The 13,516-nt window shown below is 40.3% G+C and overlaps 1 protein-coding gene across 1 annotated transcript; it reads right to left on the bottom strand.

Moving 5' to 3' along the window:
* Positions 1–11,082: 11,082 nt before the first annotated feature.
* Positions 11,083–13,005, bottom strand: LOC149278314 (uncharacterized). Its single transcript, XM_089502110.1, has 2 exons — positions 12,910–13,005; positions 11,083–12,182 (listed from the first exon to the last, which is right to left on the bottom strand). The coding sequence occupies exons 1-2, from the start codon at positions 13,003–13,005 to the stop codon at positions 11,508–11,510; spliced, it is 771 nt and encodes a 256-aa protein (XP_089358236.1). The 3' UTR covers positions 11,083–11,507.
* Between the last annotated feature and the right edge of the window lie 511 nt (positions 13,006–13,516).

Genomic DNA, 13,516 nt, shown 5'->3' with positions numbered 1-13,516 from the left:
TGCCTTTCAAATGCTCTAGTCAGAAATTGTTCATTTTTGTTATGTGCCTTCAAGTCATTTTCAACTTATGGCAACTCAGAAGCAAACCTGTCATGGGGTTTTCTTGGCATGATTTGTTCAGAAGGGTTTTTGCCATTCCTTTTTGCTAAGTCTGTGAGAATGTGACCTAGTAGGTTTCTATGGCCACACAGGGATTTGAACCCTAGTTCAAAGTCTTACTCCAACACTCAAATCATGACACCACACTGGCTCTCTGTCTTAAACTATATTCTTTGTAATTCTATGAATTTCTGTGTAATAGGAAATGTTGTAGCCTTATAAAATTGGGCCCTAATGTGAATTTCATTTCAAAATGTTGTACCTAAATATGTCACATATATCCCATCTTCCACCCACTTTCCCCACTTATAGCCAGCAGTTGAATGTACTTCACTTCTCCTAATCCTTTCTTTCACAGGGAGTGCTGTGCAAGAGTAAAACCCTATTTGCAGATGAAGAGCAGGTGGAGTTTTTCCAAGATATTCCAAGAGTCATGGCTCCACCCATGATGTCAGGGATGTGGCATGCCCTTTGGAAATGTCTGAACCACAAACCACTGCACAATAGTCTTCCTGCTTCCAAATGGTCTCCAAACCATGCCATATAACAGATCTTCTCCATCAAAACTGGTAACAACACCTTATCTCCAAAAAGGAATGAAAATGTGTCAACGAAATCCAGTGATAAAACAGAAATAGGCCAAGGTGTGATGTTTTCAACCTTTCTTCCATGGAGCTCTGAGTGACCTGCATGATGTTGTCTTCCCTCTTTAATCCTCATACAAATCCTACAAGTCAGGCCAATCACTGTCTCTTTGCATAACTATGGCCTGAAATGCATGGGCCAAATTAGGAGGCTTCCAGCTGCTTTGGGGGTGTTTCATTCAAATGGCGCATGGCCTCAAAGTGCCTGCAAGTTGGATTAAATATGACTCCTGATGGTGCCAGTTTGGGAAAGTGGTGGCAGTCTGCTCCAGGACTGGGACATGTGATCACCGTGGTCCCAGCCAAATTGCAGCCATAACGCCCTCTGACTGCTCCATCCAGGCATTCCGCACCTAAGTCTATTTGGCTGAGATTTGGAGCCAATTCTTGCCTATCTATTACAGAAGTGTGGGAACTATGTTTTGCAGACGTTTGAGAGGATCTGTGTGGCTATAAGGTATGCATACTTTCATATTACTATAAAGCAGCTTTTCAGTTCCCAAAGAGTCCTTGATGTTAAAGACAGCCACAACAGATTGCATTAGTTAAAAATTTTCCCATCAGCTCAATGTGTAGCAGGTTAATTGTTAATATATAATTGCACTGAATATAAGAATGTTGCTTCCCCCCACCCCCAGAATAACATAGCATGGGATAATTGGTTTATCTTTAAAGTTGGCTGGACAGGGAAAATGTTATAAGCAAGACAGCCGTGCTAATAACCTCCACTTTGTTCTGCAGAATTACCCCAGTCTTGCAAGTCAAACTCTTTGTATTGTTCCATCCGACAGTGACAGAGACTTTAGATATGTTTCAATTCTCTCTATGAAAAAAATAATATTCAATTTTGCTGTAGCACAGAGTGTAAATTATTTTGTGACCTGATTGTTAATTTAGAAACACAAACACATATTGCAGATTTGTTTACAAAACTAGCTGGTGCATATTTTCATGAAGAAAATCACTGGAGCAATTGTGGCGATTAAATGCTCTGGTTAGCAAACAACATTGGTCCAGCAATTAGAAGATCAAATAAAAGATAAAAAGTGTTCTGTGCTACCAATGACATCAGTATTGCTTCCACATTGTTGCATAACAATAGGTTTGGTATGACTAGTGTGAAAATGCTTTGGTGGAACATATCTGAAATTAATGGAGAGTGGAATCACACAGCTATGGGTTTGTTCACACACGCATGGTACTACAGCATTACTTGATAACTTATACACATAATAGTGGACCATTACAGAGTGAATTTCATAAGTTACAGCTTTGAAGACTCCCTATCTTATTACATAAACAGTGCCTTTACATGGAGCCTGTTCTTAAGTTTAAGTGTCAGTACAGAGGGGCAGTTTCCTGAACATGATGAAGAAGCCTTGAAGGAAAGGATCAAAACAGACTTTAGATGTTCCATATGGTTTGTTGCTGTTAACTATCAAGTTGGCTTTGACTCATGGCAACCCTATGAATGAGAGATTTCCAAGTCCCCCCTGCTCTGGTCTGGCAGACTCAGATCTGTGATTTCCTTAATAGAGTCTATCCATCTGGAATGTGATCTTCCGTTTTTCTTGCTGATCTTTATTTTACCAAAAATTACTGTCTTTTCTAATGAGCCGTGTTTTCTGTTCATATGGCCAAAGTGCAATAGCCTCTATTCTAGAGAGAGTTCAGGCTTGATTTGCTCTGGGACACATTTCTTGGTTTTCTTAGCAATCCATGGTACCTGTAGAACACACCTCTATCACCACATTTCAAATGTGTTTCTTTTCTTCCTATCTGATTTTTTCACTGTCCAACTTTCACAACCATAAATACAAATGGGAAATGCAATGGTGTGTGCAATAAATGCTTCGTATTCAAAAGCACTGGTTTAAATGGGTTTTGACCGCCGCCCCCTGCAAATCACATCAGAGACAATTGGTGTGAGTGTGAACAAATGAAGCCGCCTGACTTACTGGGCCAGTGTTGTTGCTAGGGGGGAGGTGCCCTAGTCTCTGCAATTGCGGAGGACTGTCTCACCCCAGCAGACTTTGGGCCAGTGGGAAGGCCTGCCATTGGCTGCTGGGACAGAAAGGGTGGCTCTTTGCACCAGGTGCTGGGATTACATGTCCCAGCTTGCGTTGCAAAAGGGAAGAGGCCATGATTGGCTGGCTCAGATCCCCAAGCCCAGCCTATTGGTGGAAGGGACCTGGGAGGTGGTGCCTCCTCTCTTTCCAGGCCCCCTATTGGTGGGCTGGTCTATTTAAGGCCACGTTGCATACCATCCGGTGCCATTTTAGCTCTGCCTTCCCAGATATGCTTTGGGCCAACCCTACCCTTTGTGCTGTTTGTTAATAAAGTTTTGGCCTTTTCCTCCCATTCTGTGTTGTTGTCTTATTGGGTGGCTTCCTTCCCACAGCAATCCCTCTTTAAACCAGTTTGCAGACTAGTTCATATCATGCTGGTAAAATTACCAGAAATTTTAAAAGAATTTGGAAATCACGTAGGATTTAAAATTAACAAAGCAAAATCTGCTATGCAAATTATAAACATGACAAAAATTGAAAAGAATAAACTACGGGGAAAAAAGGTTTTCAAATACAAAAGAAATTCAAATATTTGGGGCTATATATAAAACAAAGAAGAATTTGGACCATTTTGACAACAATTACCAGGCAAGATGGAAGAAAATTAGAAATTATTTGAAAAAATAGTACCTTCATAAAGTCTTTATGAAAAATGAGAAACTAACAGAAGATGATTGTCTAAAGTACCAGAATCTCCTAGACTGGAAAGAAATAAAATTCATACTAAAAACAAGAGACAGATTAGTTAGTATGGTTTTAAACTATTAGTGGTTCATGCATAGACAGTTATATGAAAGAACTAAAATTGAATTAAATTTGGAGGAACTGGGAAGAGAATGTCAGGGATGATGGGAGTTGTTGCTCTTCACCTCTGGCTCGAACTCACCACCTTGTTGCGCACCGACGCTGACCAGTTTTGGCCAGTGGATAAAGCTTTGCTCTAAAGCAGCAGAGTTACAGAGAATAGGCTGAAGACCCTGACAAACTCTCCAAGCCTTCTCACTCTTGCTTACACAGAAGTCTTCCCACTTCTTCAGGATCCAGCTGGCTCTTGTATCTTCACTCAAGACACCAGACAACTCAGTAGTCTTATATAAAAGATCTACTTTATTCTACTATATACAGCTCCAAACTATCCAACACAACAATACTCCTCACTACTCCAATACTCCCAACTACTACCCACAAAACACATTGGGATTCATAGTCATTAATATAGTCCTTGGATCATACCACCCACTCTTGTCAGTATCCACCCAGTGGGCGTGTACAACCACTCTGATTGGTTCTCTTGTTTCTATCCAGATTTGATGATTTCATCATCTCAGCCTTGACCACTTAACAATTCTCAGGTGTTTTTAATTATCCACTTTGCAATTCTTGTCCTTGGCATTCAGGACTTGTTAATTGTATTACCTTTTACACCTGTGTGGTTGCTACTTGCTTCTGCTGAGTCACCCTGACTCTCACATACATGTTTTATTTCAATCACTGTATGTCCCATGTTGCTTTTTCCTTAACAGAGAATATATATGAAATAATATTTGATCAAAGTATCCACACAACCAATGAAACAACATTCTTTAAGATGTCTGACGTATAATTCATTTGGCTAAGTGGGGAAAGTCATGGAATAAAAAAAGAAAAAAATTACATGAAGTATGAATGTCAAAGAGAACTACTATAAGATGTTCAACAGAAGGCACCAGCTAAGATAACTAAAACACACAAAAATGATGATGGAATGTGTTGGAAATGCAACAAGACTATAGGGCCTTTCTACTATATGTGGTCAACATGCCCCGTAAATAAGAAATGTTGGCTAGAAGTACAAAATGCAATACAGAAGATATTTGAAATTAAAATTAAGCTGGAACTGGAATTTTATCTTTGGAATATGTTAGAAGGACCTGTGAAAAGGAAACATGCAAATATATATTATATATCTAGTTTCCGCAGAAAGGATGGTTTTCACCCAAGTATGGAAAGCTATTAAAAAAATTGGCTTTTAAAATGTCTCGATATGCTGAAAATAGACAAATTCACAACATTAATAAAAGAAAAATTATTCAGGAAGTATGAAAATATGTTAAGATTTTGGGAAGAGAAGTTCTATTCTAGGACCTGTTTTAGTCAGAGCTTTCTAATTGTTTTACTTTGGGAAAGAAATGGGGAAGGATTGAAACTTTCACAAAATAAACTTGCTGTTTCCTCTTTGTTCATGATTTGATGGGGGACATGCTTAAACCAGCTTTTGCTAGTATAGTTCTTCTAATTTGTGGTACATTTTCTTCCAAAGCTGGAACATTTCTCCACTGGGGATACTTCTATGCAGTCAAATTATTTGAAAGAATTTGTTTTAAAGGAAAGAAGAAAATAAATCTTATCTCTCTTCACCCAATATTTTAGGAACCCCCCCCTCCCTTCGCAGTTGCTTCCGCAATGACAAACAGCTGCACCTATTCTAATTTAACTTTGTGATTTGTTACTTAGGACTAACTTTATGAAATCTCTCATTTACAGAATAATGATTCACAGGAAACCTCAATGGATGAGCGCATATATATATATATATATATATATATATACGCATACACCTGCATGCAAACACACACACACACATGAAGATATTCTGCAAACTCTCCCTAAACTCTCTCTGCTACATGATGTTAGCCATATTTGTGAAGGTTGGGAGGCTGAGAGAAGGGCCTCTGCTGAGGAAATCAGGACCTTGACATGCTTTATAGACCATAAGTAGTAGTTTGACTTTGTTCCCAAACAAATTGGCAACCCATGAGGCAGGGCTTTCATATGGTCCCTGTAACAGCCCTGCTCTGGCTGCAGGTCTTTGTGCCAACAGAAGCTTCTAAAAACTCTTCAATAGCAGAGTAGTGGCATATTTTTTCACAATGTTTCTTCATCTCAATGATGAGTAATTTGGGGGGGGGGAGAGTAATTTGAAAAAAAATTATTTCCACTGCAAGAAAGTCTTTGAAAAACCATGCAATTTTTCAACTCTAATTGCAATGTGTGACTTAACACTGCACAAAATTTGCAGATAGTTGTTTTGCCCAGAAAATGCATGGCTGGACTTGAACCCGCTGAGGAGGGCACAATTTGATGGCCTATGTTGCAGCTTCTGAAGTGTGTAGAGCCAGAGGTGTTTTATGGTTCTGTTGCCCCATAACAACCCTCTTTTTGAATTTTCTTCCTGGAATCATCCTCCTGCACCCAGTGCATTGTGAGCTATGCTGGTTGCTTTTCCCCCCTTTACTTCTTCATCATCTTTGCCTTTTGCCTACCTATAGTATATCTGGGGGACATGGTCAATTGGCTAGGTGATGTCTGTAAGTAGATTGCTATTGGCAGACTATCGGAAAATTATAGAGTTAGGAGTCCACCTTGACACCTCTTTTGGTGAAGGGTTGAGCTCCAGATCCACCTCCACAGGATTGGGGACCAGGGTGTGGGGAAATAGCCTCCCCATGGGGCTGACCTGGAGGGTTTGCTCTTTCCTGCAAAGTCTATGGACTTGGGGGAGGGTTGCCTTTCATATGCCTTCTAGTAAATGATCAGTCAGGGAGCAACCCATGGGATTGGATTGACCTCAGGGTCAGGAGTCATGCCAAAAGGAAGGCTGAGCCGGTAGTCACAGGTTGACACCTGGCCTAAACTGGACCCACATCAGGTTGCTCCCCTCTGTGCTTATCCCCAGGATCAGGTCATTAAATAGGTTTTTAGATCAAATAATATGGCTCCTTTTAATCCAATGCCTTGTGTGTGGTCTCATTATTTTATGGTTGTCCATCAACAGCATTTTCTGCAATAGACACCACACATTTACTGCACAGAAAATGCGGTTTCCTCTGCAGAAAATATTGTTTCCTATGCAAATCAACCATATGTACATTTTGTGTATAACGAATCCCTATTTGCAGCATTTTCTGTGCAGCAAATAAGATTTTCTTTGGATAAAGTAAGATTTTCAGCACAGGAAATAATATTTCGGTATAGAAAATGCCCAGAATCTTGTGTGATCTATATGTGTGCATAAACATTGAGTTATGTTGTTTCAGAGTTATCTTGTTGCAATCCCCCAATCCCTATTTACCATGCAGCAGCAGCTGTGATCAATAGAGTCTATTCTTTTGTCAGTTGGGAAGCAGCTAGCTTCCATTTCCATCTCCTCCCGTGAGTGATCCCTATTATGACAAGCAGAAACAGGAAACTTTTCACTAAAGATCATTTACACAATGGAAGTAGAAACAGCAACTACTGCCTGGTAAGTGAATATTGGGGACTTTCATAGTCCCTACATTGCCACAAGGGGCTACATAAGTACCACGAACATGTAATAGTAATAAGTACATAACTCCCAGTTATGCATTCATAACTGTGATACAGGATTCTAGCCAATGCTGATTTCTGTGCAAAACAATCATGTGTGTGAATTTTGCACAGTATAAGTCTATGAAGATTCTCATCGGTCCAGGTTTTATTTTATCAGGGGTTTCCAGTACTTTAAAAACATGTTTTTGACTATTTTGTGAATTTTTAAAAAAATAATCTTTCCATCCCAAACATAGAGTATTTTACACTAATCTAAGGCAAGTGTCACCATGGCCAGATCAGGTGTTTACATGAAATAGGTGCAGTTGACATACAATGTCAAGTGTGAAAAAACACACTTAGCCACCACAGAAACCTGACCTTTTGAATATACCATGCAAATGTTGTGCAGATTTTTATCCCTGCACAAAGTTCTTCAAAGTTCTTCTTGATAATGTTCTCGTATCCAAGGCCATGCCATATGACATGGTGTCATCTTTATCTTGTCAGCTGGTGTACTTTCTTCCTACACTCTCTAGATACAATATTTCCAGATTTGACAATAAGTGTTAAGGAGATGACATGCCAGAAGCATACTGTGAAGATTCTGCCACATTAGTTTCACATGAATGAAGTTATGTGACAGTAAGAAAACTCTGATGGTGAGATTCAAAACATGTTGAATCAAAAATAAGTCTCTCTGAGTTCAACAGGATTTATAAAAAGGTAAGATTCAAACTGCTGTCCCAAACTCTCTGTGATAGGTATTCAATTTTATTTTATTTATTTTTTACTTTTTTAAATGTTGAGGTAGTGATGGCCATCTTTCTCCCAAACAGCTCCTGAGGGAAATTCAAGTGATATTGTCTTCACAAAAGCGATACCACAGCTCAAAAGTGGCAAAAGTAGCCTTTGTGTTTCCTTAAAGATTATTTTAATTGGACTCATAAACCTTTCATTGATTTTTGGTCTTGCCTTCAGCAAGGGTTTGATTAAGTTTGGATCAGCAGCATGCCTTTCAAACAAATGTGACAAATGCAGACAGCCCTTAGTCTGATTGTATAATAATAAAATGTGTTTGCAAAGGGTATAGTTTCAACTGAGAAATAATCATATATGTATTCCCAAATATCACAATATATTTCTAAAGAAGACTCAGTGTGAGCTGTCAAGCTAATATTATGCTGCTTTAAAATGTCCTGAATTCTATTTTTCTTGCTTATTCTGTACATTTTGTTGCTTAGCCAAAAGAGTACCATCTGGAAAATACAGAGACAGTTTAGATGGCTTGGATAAATTTTTATGTCTGCATAAGTTAAAGATGATTATGATGCTATTGATGCTGCTGCTGCTGCTGCTGCTGCTGATGATGATGATGATGATGATCTTAATAGCAATAATAAAATAAATATTGCTATTTGTTAGGGAATTTTGTTATTCAGACCACCTTACTATTTGGTAGTCTATTTTGAGTCAAAATAATCCTCCTTACTTAATTTTCAAATGTGATAATGTTCAGGTACATGCTACATTTGGGTTTAGATGAGAGAAGAATAAGAAAAATTGTATTTTCAAAGCTCAAACAAGAGAAACAAAAAGAGAGAGAGAGAGAAAGAAAGATATTAGTTCTTGCTCATTTTTGTTTAATTTTTACTGTAACTGATCTGATATTTTATGAGACTCATAATTGTCTTTGTTTAATTCAAGTTACAACCCAGGAAGAGATATTCAAAGTGTTGGTGATGACCTATAGGGCCCTGTATGGCTCAGGTCTAGGCTGTTTGGCAGACTGTATCTCCCTATATGACCTGGCCAGGCTCTGAGATCTTTGGGGAAGGCCCTTCTCTCCATCCCACCAGCATCACCAGCACGGTTAGTGGGGACATGAGAGAGGGCCTTTTCTATGGCTGCCCCTAGACTCTGGAACTCCATGCCCAGGGAGGTCAGGATGGCCCCTTCCTTGTTATCCTTCCACAGGCAAGCTAAGATCTACTTGTTTAGACAGGCTTTTAAAACAGAAAGTTTTTAAGGCATGTGATGGGGTGTTGTTAGATTTTTTAATGTATTTTAAGCATTTTAATCTTTTTAAGTACTTAATTATTGTAGTAATTTAATTCTATTTTAATACACTATTTTTGTATGTTTTTAACTGTATGGTTTTTTTTAATGTTGTAACCCATCCTGAGTCCCAGCCCTGGGAGAAGGGTGGGATGTAAATAAATATTATTATTATTATTATTATTATTATTATTATTATTATTATTATTATTTCAGAGATAAAAAATAAATTACAGCCTTCTCAAGCAATGTATAATGACTAGGTCTGCCCAATTGATTCAGCTGAATCCAAAGAGAATAGGGCTGATGTGTACCAGCACCAGAGCATATTGGATTGGTCCCATTTGTTACCAGAAGGAACAAAATAGATTATCAGAAGTGGGGGGATACACTGTGGGGGTGAAGCAGACAGGCAACAAGAGAAAGCCTCCAGCCTCTCCTTTCACAATCACACCAGGACTACAACAACCACGTGGCCCACTTCCAAAGCAGGCTGCCACCATGGTCTCAACCCAGCTGCCACCATGAGCTGGATTATTCCTCCTCCTTTTTGATTTGATCCAAAGGACTGGGTTGCAGCCACTTTGGGGCCATGCATCATTTGAACACTACACACCCCAGAGTAGCCAGTGCTTTATTTGGCCCATGTATTTCAGGCCATTGTGTCTCCAACATGAAAATATAAGAAAGGCATCTAAGTTTTGTTATATGGTAGAAAAGGAGATTTAGGCTGAGCTTTTTAGACTGTAATGTGGAGTCTAAGACATGAATCACAGTAACAATTTCCAACAGTCTCCAGTGACAGTGACTATGCGGAAGGGATATGTGAGGTTACTTACATTATATGTAATTAACAAGCTCTGGCATTTTCTCATACTGTGTGAGTAGAAGCATAAATGATGTTTATACCCATCATCATCATCACCATCATCATCCCTTTTTTGAGAGGGAGAGAGATGGTTGTTAGACAATAGTGACTATCGGCCTTGGATATGTACTTTGTTGAATACCAATCTCAGAAGCACAAAACTGGCACATACAATATATTTGAATTATAAATAGTGTAAGAATGTCAGAGCAAGGGAGCTTAACTAGCAGCAAAATTGAGCATTGCGGATTGAGAAAATCAGCATGTTAAGCCCATTATTTTCAAAATGTAAGGTAATCAATCATATATTTAGAACCCTAGTAAAGATAGCAAAGTATGTTGTGCTCATCACTGTCTTAATGCCACATCTAACAAACATATTCAAAATGTTTATGTGAAAAATCCATTTGGCAAGAGAGTTCCCAAGCAATAACATATTTGTTTGGGTGCCAACTCACTGATCAGCCAAATCAGTTAAAAATATTTTCCCCTAACAAGGATGAAATCATCAAAGCATTCTTGTCTTAATTACTTAACAACCTAGTTGAGAAGCAACTCTTTGAGGAAATTTGTGATTGAAACTTATCTTATGGTTTTAAAAAAAAGATTCTTGGTAGGAATACTCATATTTGCATTTTTGACACTTCTTGGCAAATCAGGCCTAATGATCTCATGCCACCTACCAAAAATGGGTTACTGCACAGCTTGAAGAAAAGCAAAGCATTATCTTCTTGTGATGGTGGTGAAGTTATTTTGAATTGCATTGTGGCAACATTTGTTCAATGATGTTTAAAATATGTTACACTGTAAAATGAGAGTTAAGATTATTGTATATTAACACTCCACAAAACAGTTTTCCCCAAGCTGCGGGATGGTTGAATCCATGGATAAGGGATCAGTGGATATGGAGAGCTGACTGTATTTGCCCTGCAATTACTTGGAAACATTTATACTGCTTGGTTATCAAAACAAGTGATTACTGTCTAACTTGAAATAACGAGACCAGACACAAATGTGGGTTGAAATAGGGCCACTTTATTTGAGGAATTAACTATTTATAACTGTTTTTGAATACTTGCAAACTAGAGGGGAGCAACCTGATGTGGGAGCAGCTGTGGCAGGTGGTCTATCCCTCATGCCACCTCCTCAGCTTTCCCTGGGTGAAACACCTGAGCTCCGAGGATAACCCAATGACTGGGTTGCTCCCCGGCCAGCTTGCATATGGAACGCCAGCCTGAGATTTCCACAGTCAACTCGCCAGACTTGACTGAGGATTATATCCCAGGTCAGCCCCAAGGAAGGTCTCTTTTTCTCTCTCCTTACTCGCAAGACCTAAGAAGAAGTCCAAGAGGCCTAACCTTCACCCCGAGTGGGTGCCATAGGTGTTCACCAGACAATTACATCTCCCCATAACCGCCACAGATAGGGGCAAGCGTCGGCTTAGCCCCTATCCCCCACCAGGCTGGCTAAACAAGCCTGCAACCCCTTTTGCAAATCTTCAAGAAATATATTATTGCCGGCATCACTTAAATGAATGCCATCAGGCCTATATAACTCTGGGTGTTGTAAAACAATAGCTGGATGAGCTATGTAGTGACCCAACCCACGATCCAGGGCATTGTGAATCTCGTTATTAGCTCTACGGCGAGCCCTATTAAGTAAACGAGGATCACCGCCACCACCCCAAACTTTACGAGGCACCATGGCCGACCAAACAATTTGAACAGAAGGCCAGCGATCCAAAATGGATCGAAAGTCTCGAATAATTTGTAAGATAAGGGCCTTGCCTTGAAGAAGTCCCAAATCATTACCACCAAGGTGAATAAGTAGAATATGAGGCGGAGGCCGACGGCGCTCCCCAAACAGAAGGGGCATCAATCCGTGCCATCTCAGGCCACGCTTGCCCATCCATTCAATCAATGCTGTCTCGGCCAGGCCCAGGTGACATCCGAAGGGTCCACGTCTGGCATGGCGAGCAGCCCAATATATGAAGCTATGGCCACAGATCAATATCCGCAGTCGGCTCGGCCATAGGCTAGAGTCTGAAACAAGACAAAAACAATTAGAATTGAATAGGTCTAACGTATCTGCGATAGGTATCAGAACTCCACCGACCTAGCTTTTGAATGGCTTGTGGCTGAAAACCAATCATCGCTGCTGTGGATGCCGCCCCAATCCTAAAGGAGTGTGTCCCAAATTTAAGTCCCTGGAGTCCTAGGCGATCTAGTGCCTTGGAGGTAATGGACCAAAATTGAAATTTAGTAAGGGGAGACCTATCTTGATGACAAAAAAGGGGCCCAGGATGAGAACCCCTAGCATCTAGAAATAATCTGAGGGCGAGAACTGGGCAAAGAGAATGATCACTGCATTGGCCCAGGAAAATTTTTGATCCCCTGCCCAATTGATCAGTCTTGGAAAACCGGATAGTAAGTGAAAAGCCCTTTTGATTAAATTGGATATCTTGAAAGCGCAACGCCCTGCCAGATTTATCGTGTCTGGACGTTGGCACCAATTCAGAGACCCTTAAAGCACCAAAAAAGGCAGTTAAGGCAGCAGCCTGGAAGAGCAACACCTCATAAGGAGAGCTGCACAAAGAGGACCAAACAGTGTTTAGCCCCTTAAGGATAGTGGGGGATAGAGGAGTGTGTGCATCCGTTGTAGTGCAGCTCTCTCGGGACCAACCTTCTAACGTTTTAGCTATTCGAAAATCAGTAGTGTGATCAGTCAGGCCCTGAGCCTTTGACCAAAAGGCAAGAGCAGATAATTTGGACCTAATGGAGCGTGACTTAAGCCCTTTGTTGTGGAGGTAAACACAGAACTGAAGAATATGAGAACACGGTACCGGCAGCTCCTCGACTAGCTTTTGACTTCTGCGAAAAACCAAAAATTCTTCAATGGCTCTAATATAGCTCTTTTTGGTACTTGAAGCTAAAGACATGCCAATTGCCCGTATCACCTCGTGAGGCCAAGACTCCAAAGGTCTGGCGGCATTGGATCTGGTGACGCAGCAGCGTTTGGAGCCAGAAGTCTGAACCGCTCCATCTGTGCACGAGAAAGGGCATCAGCTTTCTCATTAATTAATCCGGGAATATGCCGAGCTGTGAACAGTATATTAAACTTTAAGCACTGTAATGTGAAAGCCCGAACCAGTCCCATAACCCTTGGGGATCTGGATGTTAAAGAGTTTATGACATGAACTGTTGACAGGTTGTCGCACCAGAAGTGAACAGAAGAATTTGACAATTCTTTGGCCCAAATTGTGGTTGCGACTACAATCGGAAAAAATTCTAAAAAAGTGAGGTCAGAGGTAATGCCAGAGGCAATCCAAGCATCGGGCCAAGTTTGAGCACACCACCGCCCCTGAAAGTAGACGCCAAACCCACAAGAACCTGCTGCATCAGAAGCCACTTGTAGTGCATCTTGTAGCTTTTTCTCCTCCCTCCAAAAGG

Source organism: Sceloporus occidentalis, unplaced genomic scaffold, assembly GCF_023333645.1.
Source record: "Sceloporus occidentalis isolate IW3139 unplaced genomic scaffold, rSceOcc1.0.p SCAF_194, whole genome shotgun sequence".
Lineage (NCBI taxonomy): Eukaryota > Metazoa > Chordata > Lepidosauria > Squamata > Phrynosomatidae > Sceloporus > Sceloporus occidentalis.
Note: the sequence above shows the minus strand (reverse complement) of the source record. Positions and strands in the feature narration are given on the sequence as shown.

What these genes read in the sequence shown, in the direction of transcription:
- LOC149278314 (XM_089502110.1), bottom strand. Translation starts at nt 13,005, where the DNA reads ATGTCTTTAGCTTCAAGTACCAAAAAGAGCTATATTAGAGCCATTGAA. An exon ending in AGCTAGTCGAGGAGCTGCCG is followed by an intron (nt 12,183 to 12,909) that starts GTACCGTGTTCT and finishes TTCAAAAGCTAG; the next exon opens with GTCGGTGGAGTTCTGATACC.